This window comes from Anomaloglossus baeobatrachus, chromosome 5 (assembly GCF_048569485.1).
Source record: "Anomaloglossus baeobatrachus isolate aAnoBae1 chromosome 5, aAnoBae1.hap1, whole genome shotgun sequence".
NCBI lineage: Eukaryota > Metazoa > Chordata > Amphibia > Anura > Aromobatidae > Anomaloglossus > Anomaloglossus baeobatrachus.
In genome coordinates, this window is record NC_134357.1 from 168,877,107 (window position 1) to 168,896,445 (window position 19,339).

The window sequence follows — 19,339 nt, forward strand, 5'->3', positions numbered from 1 at the left end:
TAAAATCACTCCGCATCTCTCTCCCCCCTCTCATACTCACCGATCACGGGTGCGGCACTGCACGGCTGTCACAAAGCTTCGGCGGATTTTCCTCTTTTGAAAATGCCGGATGCTCATTATTCAATCTCGTATTCCCTGCTTCCCCCGCCCACCGGCGCCTATTTATTGGTTGCAGCTGTCTCACTGCAACTAATCACAGCCGCCGGTGGGCGGGTCTATATTGTGCAGTAAAATAAATAAATAATTTTAAAAAAATGACGTGCGGTCCCCCCCAATTTTGATACCAGCCAAGATAAAGCCACACGACTGAAGGCTGGTATTCTCAGGAAGGGGAGCCCCACGTGATGTGGAGCCTCCCAGCCTAACAATATCAGCCAGCAGCCACCTGGAATTGCCGCATCCATTAGATGCGACAGTCCCGGGACTCTACCTGGCTCATCCTGAATTGCCCTGGTGCGGTGGCAATCGGGGTAATAAGGAGTTCATGGCAGCAGCCCATAGCTGCTACTTAGTACTAAGTAAAGCATGGCAGGTGTCTCCCCGAGATACATTCCATGAATAACCTGTAAGTTAAAGAAAATAAACACATACACCTGAAAAAATCCTTTATTTGGAATAAAAGACAAAAACAAACCCTTATTAAACCCCCAAATAACCCTCCAGGTCTGACATAATCCACAGAGGTCCCACGACGCTTTCAGCTTTGCTGCATGAAGCTGACAGTAGTGGCAGTAGAACACGACCGCTCTCTATCAGCTCCACGCAGCAACTGAAGTAAGCCGCGTGATCATCTGTGCCCTCATTCCCGCGCGGCTCACTGCAGTCACTCAGGGGATTTGCGGTTACCTCTCTCTCCTCCTGACCGCAAATCTCCCTTTCCTAGCGAAACAGTAAAAAAAGACAAAACAAATAAAACCGCTCTTTTACAGGAATCCGTTACTTTATTAGCTCACTATTTGCAACGCATCCATCACATGTGTCACACAACGCACTGTGACAGATGCCTCATAACGCAAGTGTGAAAGCAGCCTAATGTGTGCGGGAGGCGGAGTGCGGGGTGAGTAAAGCTGAGTGGGCACATGGCGCTGAGGACTTCGGTGGCGGGGACTGCATGGCTGGGGACAGGTGTGTGTGTGTTCAGTGTATAAATGCGGAGTGCGGGGGGCGGAGCCGAGTGGGGAAGTGTCGCCTGTCGTCCTGTCGGCCCGTAGTTTGGCCTGTTCAGTTAGGCTCCCTGCACACGTAGCCAGGGTAACTAACGAGTAACAAAGCAAAGCGCTTTGCTTGGTTACCCGATATTTACCTTGGTTACCAGCGTACACCACTTAGTGCTGGCTCCTTCCACACGTAGCCATGGTAAATATCGGGTAACTAAGCAAAGCACTTTGCTTAGTAACCCGATGTGTACCCTGGTTACGTGTGCAGGGAGCCTTAGCTGAGCCGTTGGTTGCAGGCTCTTTAGCGCACGCGCTGTGGCAACGGTTGTCACTGTAATGACGTTATTTTGGAGCAAGACAGACAGACAGAATAAGGCAATTATATACATAGATTTTTCTTTCTCCCCTTTTTAAATATTATATTTTATTCCCCATTACAAAAAGCTTTTCGCCCACCCCTGGTATGGCCACATCATTGCTCGGAGCCACCGCCGTGACATCAGAGGCCTTCGTGGCAGCACAGAGCCTTTTTCCTAGTGTCACAAACAGGATCCTGCGTGCTAAAAAGATCTGAAGAAGCTGGAGTGATGAGTCACAAACCGGCAGGGGTTAATAACTGTGAAAATGCCTAATCCCAATAACCCTCGGGGGGATGCAGCTGTGGCTCCCATATTGCCACTAACCATGCCTTACATACCAGGCGCTGTTTGGCTGCCACAATATACAGGTGAATTCCACATATTAAATGATTTCAAGGAGAAACTCCACATCCTGATTGAACTGTTCCCTCTGTCAGAAAAGCAGAAAGTTGCCATAGTTACCAGTCATCTGAGTGGAGCAGCTCTGAGAGAGGTCAGATCTTGGGCAGGTGCTGATGAAAAGACTGTGAACCCTGCCTTACCAGGCATCCAGGCTACCCATAGCCATGTGAATGTTGTGTACCTCGTTGGCAATCCTCCACCGGAACTAGAGGAAAAGAAGCCTTCTACCCAGTGAGCTGCCTACACTCAAGTGGAATCCACCTTGTTGGGCTGGTTGCACCTTTGTTTAAAAAGAGACAGTTCTCCATCTCTACCTGTGGAATATTCCCGCTGAAGTTACAAGACTTTTGTTTCTATCTCTTTCACCAGTTAGACTGCAAAGCCTGTCTCCCACGCCCGGTACGGCCACATCACCGCTCGAAGCCACCGCCGTGACATCAGAGGCTTGTGACCATCCGATACCTCAATATATCATGCACAGTACATACAATAAAAAGTCTAACATCAATTTGACAGTTTAAACTGGGAGACAATTAAAAATGACCATGTATATGAAAATACTGTTATTCTCTTTACCACTCAGACATGCAGGACACTTTATCACGCAGCTGTCCTACCTCTGCCTCCTTGCTGCCTTTGCTCGCAGACTTTTCAAGTGTGGCTTCCTTTAATACAGGCATTTTGCGATAGAAAAAAAGATGTGTTTTTTCAAGGTGGTAAAATCTGTCGGAAAAAATACAATTTGTAAATTAAAATAAATAAATAAATATTTCACCTTGTTTCTCGATTAATTAAATTATTTTTAGTTTTTTTCTTATTGTTGATTAACACTCATCAGTGCTCAAATGTATGCCATTGCAAGTGGCCACAACCATATTTTTCTTTGTCATGTGTCTGTACTTTCCACTTTCTGACAAGAGAGAAAAGGGCCTGAGTGCAAGAACAATTTATGGGCCCTTTGCAGTCCAATAGCTCATCATTTTGGAGGTATAAGTGGCCTCCTCCCACCTTGTGCCCTTTGCGGCTGCACAGGTTGCACCAATGATATATCCACCCATGTGTATGCCATTCTTCAAGTGTATTCAATGTGTCCTGTTTCTATCATACCTTGGTATGACCTGCTTAGTATTAGGTAAAGGTAACGCAGAGGCCTCAATAACCAAAGGCTTTACTAAATTCTTTAAATATTCTAAAGGCTGTAGAAAGTGCACATTGCTTCTGAGATCTACAAATTAGCTCTAAAAAGGCCTAAAACATATTGTCTATTGATTATTGTGAATCCCTTTTTATGCTGTGCTGTGATCAATGGCGAAAGCTGTGCTGTAACCAATGAGAAAATGGACTGGAGGTTCCAATTGCTACAAAACAAAGCAAAGGTCTAGACATCCTTCTACTTAGTTTGCTTTGGCAAACCCCCTTTCATAAAACTTAGCTTCATAACAGCCAGCTAATAACTTGTATTTCAAGATTTTATTCCACTTCTATGCAGAATGCTACAAGCCAAGAATTAAAGGGAATCTGCCAGTAAGATCAACTCTAGTAAGCCGTCACTATGGACACTAAGGTTATAGGAAGCTGAATACAATGATACCTTAATATGTGCGATTTGATGTCTTATTTCTGAGAATCCACTTTTTTGTTATACTGTATAAATAAGCTGTCTCCGGGTGGTTAAGTTCTTTTTGAGAAGTAGAGGGAGACAATTTGAGGATCATAACATTTTTCTGCTGAACCTTCTGGAGTTTTGCTTGAAAAACAATGTCTTCCTGTTTGATGGACAAATCTACCACCAGCTGAGGGGGACCGCGATGGGGAGCCGGTAGCCCCTTCGTATGCAAATCTCCTCCTCGGCTGGTGGGAGGAGACAATTGTTTTCGGCGATGAGTCCCCAATCCCCCACGATAAGATTGGTCTATGGTGTTGACTCGCCCACCCCAGGGCTTTGGGTGACCCGGTGTCAGGCAGGACTAGTCCTGGGTAGTCAGCGGTGGCGGGGCCCGACTCCGTGACCCTGGTTGGGTCAATTAATATGGCGGCTGTGGGGGTCATGATTATAATAAAGTTTATGAAAGATTTGTGACGCCACCTGTGGTAAATTGCAGCTCTTTAGGGCCGCAGCTGCTGGAAGGGACCTCCGGGGCTGATGTTATAGCAGCTGAGATGTTGCTTGCTCTCCACAGGTAGAGCGGGTACCCCGGTGCAACATTTGGTACTTTGAAGGTTCTATGGTGTTTGTGGATGAGGTGCAGAAGGAATCAGACGACACAGGGCTTGCAGTTAAGATCTTTTACTCACTGTTTTTGAGTCCAGGTGCTAGCAAACCGGTTGCCCACAGTATGCTGGGATCCACTGTCAGGTGCCTCCGCCGATCCCGGGTAGTTCGAAGGTCAATACCGGTGTACCCCTCCTGTGTCTCTTTCCTGACTGATTTCCTAGCCTTGACCGTTGAAGTTGTGCTGGTCTTGGCCCCCACCACAGGGCCTGAACAAAGGGAGCTAACCGCAGTTGTACCTTGCCCCCTTCACAGGGGATCTGTGGCAGGTTGTGGCCCTGGGTGCTTGCAACCACCCCCGGGCCTTCGATGTTACTTTTGAGGAATTGTCTTTCTTCCCTCTGTCTGGGGACCGTCCCCGAATGCAGCCAGATTCCTCTACCCGATCTTTCAGTGGAACAGGCCACGAGCCAATATGCCCTTCCATGGCCCTGGAATCCTTTCTTCCTCTGTGTCACCTGGGCCTAACTAGACCCCAGGATCTCCACCAGGAACTTCCTTCTGTCACTTTCTCTTCAGACTTTACTCCTTCACTCTCCTGAGGTAACTACCTCCCTCTCCTTCTCCCTCTCACACTCTAGAATTGACTGAACTTGCACTTCCTGGTTCCCTTGTCTATTCTCTTTCTGACTCCTCCCACACACCCACTTACTAGGCCCCACCCACACTATTGGGACCAGAAATAGGACTTACAGCCCCATGAATACATCTATGGGGGTTGCTGCCACTATCCCTGACCCAGTGAATGCCTACCAATTGGTGTCTGCAAGTTTAGTCTGTGGACTGGTAGGTGACCCCATTCTTACCCAGGATGGGATATCACACCTCTGGCTGAGGTGCAATATCTCTGTGGTGACGGAAGCCTCAGGGGCGCCACAGTGTCGTTACATAGACGACGTGTTTGTCTTGTGGAGGGGTACGGAGAATGAGATCCAGGAGATGGTCAGCATACTAAACAACAATTCTTTAGGCCTGGCTTTCACCTATGAGTCTAACAAATGAAAATTGCCCTTTCTGGATATTTTGGTAGAGAGGGATTCAGTGGGGAATATTCGGACTAGTTCCTATCGAAAACTGACCTCCACTAATTCCCTTCTACGATGGGAGAGTGGACACCCTACAGGCCTGAAAAAAGGAATCCCGAAAGGGCAATTCCTTAGGTTAAAATGCAATTGTTCGGATGAACAGGGATTTCGTGTACAGGCACATGATCTTAGTCTGAGGCTCCATGATAGGGGATACCCTGACCATGTCATCAACCAAGCCCTTGCCAAAACTCAGCAAAGGGACAGAGATGACCTATTACACCCACCTGGTAAGGTTGTACCGGATGACAATTTTATTTGGTTTATTACCACATACAGCAACGGATCGGGGGAGGTAAGGAAAATTCTTGAGAAGCACTGGTCCATTCTCAAAATGGACGGTGAAATTTGTAAATTCCTTCCCGGGACACCCGCAGTAACTTACAGAAAGGCTCACTCGATTAAAGAGAGACTGGTTCATAGCCATTTTACGAGCAATAACAAGATGTGGCTGACCAGCAATGTTAGGGGCTGTTTTAGATATAGCGGCTGTATTGCTTGTGGTTCCTTGAAAACCGGCAGTTTTTTTCATCGAGTGTCACGGGGAAACAGTATGAACTTCGGTCCTTCATTAATTGCAGAACTAAGGGAGGGATCTACAAAGCGACCTGTATCTGTCTTAAGGAGTACATCGGTAAAACCAAGAGGGAGTTCAGGAGAAGAATAGGGGAGCACATTCGTGACATCTGCCTAGGGAACGATACCCCTTTAGCACGACATGTTCTGGAGAACCATGCGGATGACCCTAAGGTGATAAATTTTCAGGGTATTGATGTCATTACACCCCCTATAAGAGGAGGAAATTGGGACAATAAGATCCTCAAACAGGAAACCAAATGGATCTTTTGGCTCAAGACAGTCAAACCACAGGGTCTAAATGACATCCTCTCCTTTGCACCCTTTTTGGAAGAATAGGATAGGGAGATTTAGGAGGGCGAGTTGCCGTCCGAATGGGGGCACCATCCACCGTCCTTTCCTAGGGTGCCGACCTCCACAGCCAGGTAGGGCCATGTTATTTGGATTAGGGCCATTTGCTATCTGTAGGACCCGGGTGGTGGTTGTTTCTTCCTCTTTCTACCCTTGACCGATTGTCCCCATTATAACATCTGAGTTAGTTTTTTAAACCCCCTGTTTCCCTGTTTCTCCGGATCCGTTGCTTGTGTGGCATATTTTGGTAACCATAAGTAATTTACTTTTTTAAAGGTGGTCATTCATCTTTTGTAGCATTCCCCTTTTCGGGGTTCCGGGCCGCTAGTTTCTCCTACACTGCCCTTTGCTCTTTGAATTTTACTGCTGCTGAGATTCGATTGCCTGCATATCCTATCTGGACTACTTGCACTTTAATGTGCGAGTTCTCTGTGGCCCACCTTGCTTTATTGGGCCATTTCTATGGCGATCTGGTGCCTTATCTCTTATAAAGGCGTGATGTGTGGCCATCATCATGTGATACTATAGCGGTGTCTTTGCGCGCACGCTTTTGTGCGCTCTGGGACACTGCCATCAATGACGTACGCATTCCAACCACGATCATGTGACCCAGGGGCGGGCACATTGCGGGAGGCGGATGTGACGTCAGATGACATACTGGGCAGCCGGTACGCTTAAAACTTTGTCTGGCGGTACCATGGACGCGCTCTGCGCAGGATATGCCTTTGGTCCATGAAAGTAAGTTCTCTGCTATGTGACTTAACTGGCTTCTTTTGAAAGGACCTTTGACTTATCGTTTATATGTATGTACATTTTTTCTACAGTGTGTGCCAGTATAGGGGTCTTTATTGACCAGAATCATTGATTATGTTTCTCCCCTGATGATTGTGGAAACGCGTTGGGAGACAGTACACTCTGCCAAGAGTTGGTTTACAGTCTATGAGGATCCTGTGTCACAAGAATAAGGACCAGGTTATCTGATCTTTGCTAACCATATCATCTGGCAGCGGTGTTCATTTTGACAAGAAAGGGATAACACGGCAGATTGGATAAGACCGTTCCCTTTTCTTCCCTATCTATGTTTGAGTGGAGCTGATTTTTGGGCACCAGGTTTGAATTTATTATTTACATATAAGCCTAGGGCCATTTACATGTATAAAGGAATTGGCAGATTCTGATGGGAACACTGCCTACGGGGCCATTGGCTATTGGGTTAACTTCCATGTTCATGTCATGTCTGTTTTAAAATTAGGGTCATTTAAATGACCTTTTTATTGATAATTATTAAAAGGTATATTTTAGGCATTTTTTCTATTCTATATTCACTTTGCTACTCGTCTACTGTATAAATAAGCTGTTAAGATTTATGGACCGAAAACTGATCTACATGAAAATCTGCCTCCAGAGCTTATTTTAAATGAAAAAGGTGTTAACAGTGTGATCAGGATAGCAGACTATCAGTCATTACATGTCTCTTACTGGTAACAGCCCCTTTCAATTATAATAAGCCCTGGAGGCTGATTCTCAAGTAGATCTATGTCCGGCCCAAAGATCTTAACAGCTTATATATACACATATAAGAAAAAACATGGATTTTTAAGAAATAATCATTGGATCACAGATATCAAGGCATCATTTTATTTAGCTTATGACCTACATGCCCATATAGATGGATTAAGAGGGTTGATCCTACCGAAAGATTCCCTTTAGGATCTGCTATTTTATTTTCAGAATTTTGTATTACAAAATGAGGACTGAGAAGGTATTTTGAAACCATATTGTTTTGTCTCTTCAGGTAGCATGAGGTTGGCCCTAAGGTGTGTTATTGATCAGCATTTTGCTGCACAGTGTGCATTTGCCTCACTCCTTTTACTTGTATACTTATTCAGCCTGTGAACGTTTTATTGAATCATTGTCTTAAAGTGAACCTGTCAGGTGCAATATGCACCCAGAACCACGAGTAGTTCTGGGAGCATATTGCTAATCCCTGCCTAACTGTCCCTGTATACACTAGCATAGATAAAGAGATCTTTATTAAAGTATTTCTAAAGATCTTATATTGTATGCTAATGAGAGTGGGGACTAGTCGCAAGGGTGTGATTTCCCCTGGTTAGTTGGCCCTTTAGTATGTTAGTACGCCCCCCTATGGGTTTGCTAACATACTAATGAATGCGCAGCATCAGAGGATGGTCGCGCTTACCTCTCCTCTGCCTTCGCGTCCAAGTCCTGGATTTCGGCTCAGTTTGCATGATCCTGGACTTTCGGTCATGCGCACTACATGGGTTTGAAGCTAGGACTCGTACACCTGGCGGTCATGCGCACTATTATGGTTCATAATATTTAGGGGTAATGCTAGGTGGTGTGTTCGTGGTGGTAAATGTGTGTTAATATTATGATTGTGCTCCAATTGCATTTTTTATTACACTTCTTTCTGGACAGAATAGTGAAGGGCTGCAAGGTGGCTTCACTCTATGGACATAATTTAGGGACAATGTGCTGTGGACATTAGTATGTGAAATAATTATTTTTAAAAAAGGTTTGTTTGGATGGATGAATTCTTGTGAGGCTTGTGTCTCCTCACCCGTTTATATTCCCTGTCGGTACAACTGCTTTAGGAGACCCAAGATGTCCATGTCTTCAATGGACAGACATTTATCTGAAAAGCTGTCATGTCATCCTACTATTTCAGGTTAAAGACCTTGCTGGCCACTGCTTCTCCTGTTAGAATTAGCAGGTTGCCAACACAGTAGTAGGCCTAGGCCACCATACCCTGTGTCCTGATAGGGATGGTCTCCAATGAGACGACCTTACATTGTGTCTTCATTATCTGTGACTTGGAGTCATATTTAGTAGTCGATCATGTCCAGAGTCTCATGTTTTTCCTTCTAATTATACTACAATGACGTCGGCATAATAAAGCTTTTATGTCTTTTATATTGTATTTTTGCATTTCGATATAGAGGAAGCATTTTAGAAATGAAAATAATGGCATCAAATGATTTGCTGAATTAAAGAAATACAGTGGAACCTTGCATTAAGAGTAACTTGGTTTGAGAGCGTTTTGCAAGACAAGCAAAGATTTTTAAAAATTTGTAACTTGGTTTAAAATTAAGAGCATGAATTTACAATAAGAGCAAATACTCACTGTGCACACTACCAGTTCGGTCCATTCACCGTGCTCTGACCCGCTCTTGAGGTAACTTACTGTAGATATGTACTGTATACCATTGTAGAATGCAGTATATACTATATAGCATGTCTATCAATTTGCATTTGTGGATACAGTACTGTTATTTCTTTCTGCTAACCGATACAGCCCATTGCTTGTACTGTAATGAAATTGCCTGTGCAGTATTCCTATCCCACATTTGGCTTAGTTAGGCCCTTATTTTTGGGAGATTAAATTTGGGGTGTGTTTTTTGTGTACTGTACTAGAATTAAGGTTGTCATATTTATACATCATTTTTTTCTCTGTGTAGTGTACCACCCGCACAGCAACAATTGTATTGTAAGCTAAAGTGCAGTTTAACTTGTTTTATATGTTTTTACTATCCAATATTTTGTATCATTGTACTGTAATAATTTTATATGAACACAGTACATTATTTTGTATTACTGTAATAAGCTTGTGTATATATATATATTTATATATATATTTATATATATTTATATATATATATTTATTTATATATATATATATATATATATATATATATATATATATATATACAGTTTGTATGTATACAGTATATATTCTATTTTTGGGTTGTGGAACGAATTGTCTGCAATTCAATTATTTCCTTTAGGAAAATTCGCTTTGATATAAGAGTAACTTGGTTTAAGAGCACAGTCCCGGACCCAATTATGCTCGTAATCCAAGGTTCCACTGTACTTTATTTTTAGAGTAAAGATAATAAAATGTCAAGCTGAAAATTATACCCTTTAAATGGAAGTTTGGTATTTCTTGATATACAATGAGACAAAAAGTAGGACCATAGAGATAATTTTACTAATATAAAGTTTCGATGGAAAACATTCCAAATTTTAGCACAGTTAGGTTAAAATTTTGCTTTTAAAACACTGTCTGCAAATCACAGACAAGGGGGAGTGGCTTAACTAAGAGGGGTGTGGCTAACATGTGACATTGCGCTTTGAGTTGCGCCAAGAGAGTGGCATAAAGTAACACAACTGGTACACAATGTGAAGGTAGATAAAAGTATCTAATGATTTGACAAAATTGTTTAAGAAGCTGTATTCAATTTACTGCATTCAGATTCCATGGCCTGAACTTGCTGTAAACATTGGACGGGATTAGTAAATCTGCCTTACTGTGATTGATATTTAATCACTATCTTTAAATTTGTTTAACTTTTAAAATTTAGCATTTCATTTCATTTGTTTCATTTACTTTCTTGATTTGTAAAGATATAAAATGAGACACCACGTCACATAATAGTTATTCATCGTGTATCATATTACGAGCTGAGAAGTTGCTGTACAAATGCAAAAGTCATATTTTTCTCAATTTTTCCTCTAATAATTCTTTTGTGTCAAAAACAAATGATGACTCTGAATGTAATTTCTTTTCTTTGACTGTGAACTATGCAGCCGTAAACTATGCCTCACACAGCCCGCCCAATGAATTAGGGATGATCTGGGCTCCTTTATATGATGCTATTGTTCATAAAAGAAATAAATCTCAGGTACTCAGCACCCCCCAAAATAATAAACTGGAACTAGATTGTCACAAGTGATTTACAGCCCAGAGACAATCAGCAGTAAGACATATAATATATAACGCTACAATGTCCTGAATAGTCAAGAGGCATAATAAGAAGCCATGTCCACTTTCTTCATCGCCGCTGATATAAGGATTGATCTGAAGGTTTCATTTTTCTGTCACCATAATAAAAATATTGGTGAATTTTATTAACTACTAAGTAAAGAGTTGTCTAAAAGTTTCCGATCATACCTGTGGATTTTAGCTACATTGATGGTTTGTGTGTATTCGGACCTGAGTTGTGGAGAACTGGTGGCTTGTACTGATTGATTATTGTTAGGGCAATAATATATTTCACATCTTTTTATTTGTTATATTTTGCCGTTTATGTTCCTGATGATTCCAGATCTTCCTACATAATAGATTTCTTACCATATGGAAAGTGGAATTACAGCAATGCAGCGTACTAAATAGCAATGATTACCAGATAAGGTTGCTGATGAGATCTCACTGACTTCATTAATAATTTAGATAACCACAGAAAGCATCAATTGGCTACCTTACATTCAGAGCCAAAGGTTTTATCTGCAGATTCAATTCTGAGTCTATTAAATTGTTTGGGAAATTCTGTTTTTTAACTCTTAGAACTTTACTAGTAAGCTTCATAGCTTCTCTTTGCTATACATTGCCTTCTGGACTTTATATATGTTTGTTGTAAGGCTGCGACATAGTCCTAATGTAATTGAGCTAACGGAGCTCTGGCGTGAAGGTTGGACATTAATATTTATTTGTCTAACATTTATTGAAAGCTAAATGTATTGGAATTGTTCAGCCACTAAAACATTGAACAGCTTCTTCCAGGTGCCAATTGTATCTAGCATTTAAAATACTATAAAGACGGCAGAACTCCAGAGAGTGAAAACTTTAAAAGCCTCATTTCTTAAACTGTTACAATAAGGGAATGTGAGTGCTTACCTTCGTCTTCAGTTGATCTGTCTCAGAATGTCTTCACAGAAACAGCAAGTAGCTGTGGACTGATGGTAGGGACAATTGCTGCTGAGTGGCTGAAGGTGACGCCTATGCTGCTGTCCATGGTACTTATAGTGTCCCCACCTGCTAGTAGATGGTGCTGCTGTCCATGGTACTTAAAGTTTCCTCACCTACTAGAAGATGGTGCAGCTGTCCATGGTACTTAGAGTTTTCACACCTGCTAGAAGATGGTGCAGCTATCCAAGCTACTAGTGCTGTCCCTACCACAAGCAGGTGGTGCCGCTGTCTATGGCACTATGCTAACCCCACCACTAGAACACAGAGCCACTATCCAGTAGCACTCCATGATCTGGACCAAGGAACTAGTGTTAGAGAAGATCTGCCCCCAGCCACCTCTTCCTGCCCACCTTTGGTGTTCTTGCTGTATAACTCCTCCCCTCATTTTCCTATTCGTAGGCATTTCATTTATTGGAAACAAAATCTGCTTGAAGAACCTGCCTACCTCCAGAGTGCAACTTCACCCAACCGAACATATTTCTTTAGTTACTTGATAAGGTTTTGGCATGGACCATGATACTACTCTACTGAATTGATACTTTGTAGACTTGTGTATTAGTGATATGATTGATTGACAGTCTAGAATAGGAACATATAAAATTCTTAGCTTCATTCCTTCACTTAATATATGTAATTCCTTCACTTAATATAATTCTTTCACTTAATATATGGAAAGTTATTAACGACCATTTTTATTAATTGTAAGATGTGCGTAGTTTTGATGTTGTCCGTTTTTACCCTAGGTATTGATTTCATTTTTAAGAGAAAACTAAACTCTCCAACATTTATGCAAAATTACTTATTGGTCATTTTGTTGAGTTCATTTACAAATTGTGTTGCTCTTTTATTTTAGACATTTCTTACACTTTTACCATAATTCCATTGTGTTAATTAGGGAAGATTATCTGGAGAACTTTGAGGCAATACTCAGCTCTACAGACATATTAACAGAATGTGAAAAAGTGTCCCAGGAACATAATTAAGGAAATTGAATGTGACTAATGTGGAAACGAAGCCCGACTGCTTTGTGATTTCTGAATGAAATCCATTCCAGCATTCGGGCTCTCACTATGAGAAGTGGTCTGTGATCTATTAGATGGTGAGAAGTGTAGACGAGTGGGAATTTGATTAATGGGCTTCCTCTATACTTCTTGAGAGCCGTCATCTTCTCAGACGTTTGATGGACACCCCGTATTATGTATTTATTGATAGAAAAAGCCTGTTTTCTAAAGTAATCAGGAATTGGGAAGCAGGTCTATCAATCGGAAGACTAATGATGTTCTGAGCTAGAGATATTTTCCTATAGCTGGCCATGAGCTCCAGACTAGTATTTCTTCCCTGCTGTATTCACTTTTTCCATGGAAGTGCATTGAATATGTATATGATAAGTTTTATTTTTCTGTTCAATTTCTATGAATGATTTTCATTGTTATGTTGTGCTACAGCACAAACACAAACATGGGACTTTAGAGAATCGTTCATGGAATTAATTCACAAACTAGATATGTACAATATTTAGCAACTTTATTTCCCTGAATATGCCACAGTATTATTTCATATAATTATCTTTTTTTTTGTACAGATATACAGTATTTCACACAGAGTTGGCTTTAAAAATAGACAGATAAACATTTTCACAATACTGCACCGAGTTTTCTTTTGAAGGGGAGTACATTACTACCTAGAATGTTCTTGATGTATTAATGACATATTAATGGTTTCTAATGTTTTAAGGAAGAACAAAAACTTGACATAAAAAAAGGTGTTACAGAAAGCATAGTGACATTGTGAAAATGGAAAGTACAAGTTATGATTTGCATGTTGGTGCATAAACATATGGCTGATTCTTCTGTGTCTGCCCTACCACCTTTTGCATAAAACTTTGTCTAGCTATACTCATAATCAGAGGATTCTTCATCAGACATGTATTTACCTGTTTGGGCTCCGTTGTAAGTGTCCATAGTATTGTCCTGTATATGTTCCCCTTTATGTAAGCCCTTGTTGGACTTTGCCCTGCGCTCTTCCATTTTAATGGTATCATACAAGCCCTTAGGTCCCTCATCAAGCAAGATGTTTCTTTCTGAGTGGGATGGCTTCATTTGGCACACATTTCTGAGAAACAAGAGAGCTGGAGCATAGAGTACATTGGCAAGTCCCATGCCAAGGTTAAGCTGAGTGAAACCCATAGTGTGCACAATCTGGCTAGCAACTATAGGCCCAAGAGCGTAAGCCACAGAGTAAGATATATCTGCAATAGCATAGACACTTCCATACACAGAGACATGGCGGAGATCTACAAGTAAGGCTAAAGTGGGTAATAGTGCAGTATCCACCAAGGCAATGCCAAAGCATAGACCACACAAGGGGATAATAAGCTGTTCAAAGTTCTTACAGGCTGGTACAGTGCAAGAACTAGCACCAATTATAACCATTCCTATAGCACCGTAAAACCACTGGTATTGAGGGTAATTGGCTGCAAGCTTTACAGTGATATAAACTCCTAGAATATGAGGGAAAAAAGCTGGCAGCCAAGTCAGACCCATTTGCCACTCAGAGGCTCCCATAGTCGTTTTCATCCAGTTCGCTATGGTGGGCTCCAAAAATGCCAAAGGAATGTTACAGGTGGTTAATGCTCCAGCTACAACTGCAATATATGGGTCAATCATTAGTCTGTGGATGGGTGTGCCCACCGGCATATTTTCTCTAGTCCGATTCGCAAAAGGTTTTATAACTACTAATAAGAGTATGCCATCAATGAGGGAAATACAGGCTAATATGAGGAATGGTACTCTTTTACCCACAAATTGGTATAATATGCCTCCAAATGGGGGTGCAACCAAACTCCCAAATGAGATAAATGCTAATGCTATCCCCAAGGCTTTGCTCCGCTCTGCTTCTTCTGTGTATTTGTCTGCGATCATAGCGATCCCAGAAGTATCTGCAAAGGCAGATCCCAAACCTTGTAAGCTTCTTGCTACAAAGAGTGTAGCATAATTCTCTGCAAAAGCAAATATGACAGTGGAAAGAAACATTACAATAAGTCCAATAAACAGAGGGATGTCATAGCCAACCCTGTCTATAAAAGTGCCACTTAGAGGGTTGACAAGCAGCTGTAAAATAGCTTTGGAGGCAAACAGGACTCCTATTTTGATGTCTTCATTTTCTGTTGGGTACGGGGGTCTGATGATCGATTTATTTGAGTAAGATGAACTAGAATTTATTTCTCTAAAGTTTTTTTCACTATTCAGCCTCATACTTTGTATATAGTCTGGGATGATTGGTACTATCACCATGTAAAGCATATTATCAAGAAAAAGTGCCACACAGACAATGAACAGGATGAGTCTCCTCTGGTGGTGGGCTTCTTTCATGGCGGAGCCTATTTGTTTAGTTCTTTCCCCCATGGCATTGGATAGTTTCTCCACCGCAGACTTGGCTGTCCCTGGTGTATTCTCTGAAGCCATGTTTTCAATTCTCACTGCTAAAGTGTAAGCGACAGAAAATCCAGGCAGTCCTTTGTCACTTTGAATAACAAGTCTCAGGAGAGCAGCTTGGATCCTAGAGGGAGCATTCAGGAGATCCGATAGTCCATGAACAGGGAGTCACTCAAAAGAGCTGTAAAAAAAGGACACAAAGATCTATAGGTGATCATAATGGACATGAATAGGACTTTCGGCTGTCATAGATATGGGGGAAAGAATAGTTCTAATGCTGATACATATGAAAACTACATATCGAAAAAGTAAAGTGGAAGTTAGCTAAACACACAAATTAAATGGAAGCGGAAAAAATTAAAGCTGATGATGTTCCATTTCCAATAGAAATAACACTTTTTTAGTTACTGGTTATAACAAGTAATCTCTTAGGGACATTTCTAGATTACTGTTTTGGACTAGAATCCTGACGGTCCCTTTTCTCCATTCCTAACATTCTCTTTCCTCTTTTTCCCATTCCCATTTTCACAAATTGATATCCCTGCTTGTTCAGAAAGAGTGGAAGAAAACACTTACTTTGTGGTTTGCTAGTAAATCAATTGCTGTTCACGAGATGCATCCTCACAGCAGATTGTGAATGCTGAGCAAGTGAGCAGATGAGCGCAGCCTCGTCCATACAGAAGATCTTAATTAGTGCTGGCTGCTGCTTCTTGATTTGAGCTTCATATCTTGCTGTGATTGAACCATTGGAGAGGTATCCACTTCACCCCAGCAGCCTCCATCCTTCCTTTTGTGATGCCATTGGCACAGATTGAGTTGCATGCTTCTTGATTCCTATACTTTCTTTCCACTGAAGGCTGTGACGCACAGTTAGCTTTGGCCCCCAAGTGGCTACTTTGGGAGCGGCGTCTCCTTATGCTAATTTAACACATGGAAGAACCTTAACCAATTACTAGCCGCTGACCCTCCCCTTATCTAGCATCATACATAGGAGAGGTAATCCCTTGCTCAAGACACTTGTTTTTTTTTCTGTGTTGGAGAATTCTTTCTTTGGCATGTAGAATTTTAACTGTTTCTCTCCCTCACTGCTGTCAATTATTCTCTGCATATATAGAAGGATGTAGTAGTTTTTTAATACTTCTATAGAGTAATAGTTATACATACATTTTGCAAAGTTTTTGACTGTAAAAAAGTCCTCGTAGATTGATCAATTTTTATGCAATCCAGAAGTTATGAGTTAATGTTTTTTTGCGAAGCAGAATGAATGAGCAAAAGCCATTAGAAATGCAGGTTTCTGCCCCCTCCCAAACTAACAACAAAGCGAGGCATGTGAATAAAAGAATCACTGACCTGTGAGGAAATTCAATTGTGAAAAAGAATGAATATGATTGTGGTAACATTGTTAGGTTAGTGATAATGATTAGTCAGAGGGGATATTAGGAAGCCCCCCATCAATGGGTCGTTAGCTCAAGTATTGTGAGCCGAGCACAGTCCACACGGCATAGATATGTGAAACGGGCCATATGACATGTAAATGCTTCTTAAAGGAACATTATATTTGCTAGACACATGTAAGAAAGCCTTTTTTGTGAGCTGAAAGAACAAACGGTTTGCTGAAATTTTGCAGACAGATAGCAGCTCTTTCCTCATAATCTACTCCATGCTCAGCTGGAGACCACCCATTTTTAGAAACGTCACCACTGTTGAAAATAAATAAAAGTTTGGTAAAAGAATGGGGTCTGCTAAGTCCACTATGTGTTGAGCAGTGGCTTTATGGCCTCTATCCAAATTCCATTTTTCAAGGATTTAGCCAGAAGTTTCTGATTGAACCATAAAACAGCGCAGCCTTAGGCCACATTCAGACACCCGGAGATAGCACATACCCATCATAACTTATGGTTCTATTCACATTTCCTGCTTTTAGACTGACCGTAAAGTGTGTCCATGCAAAACACACAGAAACATGCCTGTTTTTTCTGGCAGCCTGAATGACAAGGGTCAATACAAGTCTATGGGTCCACGAAAAACACATATATGCCATCCATGTGCTATCTGTGTGCCATCCATGAACCATCCATGTGCCATCCAAATGCCATCCATGTGCCATTCATGTGCTATCCGTATGTCATCTATGTGCTATCAGGGACACCTCAGGGTCTTCTTTTGGGTATATATGGCAACAGGTATGTCGGTTTTGTGTATATATGAGTCGTGACGCCACTCACGGTTTGCGGTCAGGGATATGGGTGACCGCCACTGCAAATTTAACGAGCGTCTGGGGCTGATGGAGACTGCAGTCGGATGATATGTCCTCCCGTGAGTGAGGCTGGCCCCAGGGGCTCGGATGTGTAGAACAACAGGTTCCAGAATAACTCAGGCTCAGTCCGGAAAGTCTTTCAACTTGTTTTTACTCACTTTTGCTGTTATCGTGAGGTAACCCGAGCGATGCTGAGACAAACCAGGTGGAACCCGGAACTCCTTCAGGCTGATCTGAGGGTAACCATTAACTTGCCTTCCTAGCACTTCTTTGTTCAGATAACCCCTGACTTGAAGTACCGTGGGGTCTATCCAGGGCGTCGCTACTGCCTTTTCTCCCTTTTTGGCCCGTTTGCCGGCAGCGTGGACTAGGTGAGATGGCTTCAAGCTCTGTCTCCTTATGGGTCCTTGCGTTGCTGCTGAGGCTCAGACTCTGTATGGTTGGTAAGGTACCTCTAATCCCCTCACCGGCAGGTTTAGCAGATCAATAAATGGATGTCTACTCAAGGGATCTGTTCCCCGTGCGTGCCTAGTCACCAGCAGTCCCCGTACTCGACTGCCTCTCTCCAGGTGTCTTTATGACTGACTAACTGGTAACCATTCTCTCCCGCTAATGGCTACTCCACATGCAGGGTCTGACTAGCGTGTGCGCGCGTCTGCGTTTCTTATCAACCGCCGCTCACCACTACCAGAATGGCTCGCTCTACTTCTTTCCTGACAGCCTCTACAGCTTAGCTTCCAGCCCCTCCACTACACCCCTTCATAAGAATTGAAGGCTAGCCTCCTCTAGAGGCTACCCAAGGGTCCCATCTAAAGGTGTGGGAGACCAGGTTGCTATGTGTCTGTGCGTACACACCTCATTCTGGCCTTTGGAATTACCTGGAAGCACTGTCCCAGCATGTGTGCAGTACTCAGTGGCGCCTGACTAGGTCAGGGGTGCCACATTCCCCCTTGGCTATCAACAGCACGTCCTCGGGCTACAAAGAAAAGAAAAATTAAATACAACTTTTCCCACACAGGGGAGTTATTTACATTTAAACATACCAGATACCATACCACCACCACCCACAAGTCCTGGTCCCACCCAGGAACTTCCAGGAGGCAGGTCACCGGTCCCTTTGGTGACCAGGTCTGGGCCATCTGTATCCCAAACCTTTCCTCCAATCTTCCTCTCCTGAGGATGGCGGTGTAGGGTAGGCCCCATAAACAAGCGTACCAGCTTCTTTGTGTTGGAGAGCAGGCCCCATAAACAGGCATGCTCCCTGGTGGTGCAGAGCCATGCCCCTCAACAGGCAGACTCCAGGGTTGGTACCACTGAGGTAACATTTTACACTGCGAGAGTTTGTGGATATAGCCAGTTCATAACCTGTGGTCATTTTTTTTTTTTTAAGTGCACGTAACCAGGTGCTAAAGAATATTTTAAAAAGTTCTCGCAAAAGTTCTTGCGGGCACAACTTCTTGAACGTTACCTAACTTTCAGAAAAACATTTTTAAACATTTTAAACTAAACAGATTCTCTATAAACACATTTTAGACTTACGCCTTCCAAGGCCAGTGCTTAGCACTTCAGTGCACTGACTCTTGGAGGTTGCATCATGGGCGTCCCCTGGTGGTGATGACTCTGGGGACCTGGTAGAAGCGGTGGGGGTGGAGTCTGAGCTCACTAAGGTTTCCCTTGGA

At 42.4% G+C, this 19,339-nt stretch overlaps 2 protein-coding genes across 2 annotated transcripts in view; both read right to left on the minus strand.

Moving 5' to 3' along the window:
• The window catches only part of CHAT (choline O-acetyltransferase), a 180,597-nt gene extending 168,258 nt beyond the window's left edge, over positions 1 to 12,339 (minus strand). The window contains exons 1-2 of the mRNA XM_075347294.1: positions 11,898 to 12,339; positions 2,536 to 2,641 (exon numbers count right to left, since the gene is read on the minus strand). Of these exons, the coding sequence (XP_075203409.1) occupies positions 2,536 to 2,598 (63 nt within the window). The 5' untranslated portion in view covers positions 2,599 to 2,641; positions 11,898 to 12,339. The remainder of the gene's footprint in view (positions 1 to 2,535; positions 2,642 to 11,897) is intronic.
• Positions 12,340 to 13,476: 1,137 nt separating this feature from the next.
• On the minus strand, positions 13,477 to 16,272 carry SLC18A3 (solute carrier family 18 member A3). The gene is made up of 2 exons (XM_075347295.1): positions 15,980 to 16,272; positions 13,477 to 15,584 (listed from the first exon to the last, which is right to left on the minus strand). The coding sequence occupies exon 2, from the start codon at positions 15,431 to 15,433 to the stop codon at positions 13,856 to 13,858; it is 1,578 nt and encodes a 525-aa protein (XP_075203410.1). The 5' UTR covers positions 15,434 to 15,584; positions 15,980 to 16,272; the 3' UTR covers positions 13,477 to 13,855.
• Between the last annotated feature and the right edge of the window lie 3,067 nt (positions 16,273 to 19,339).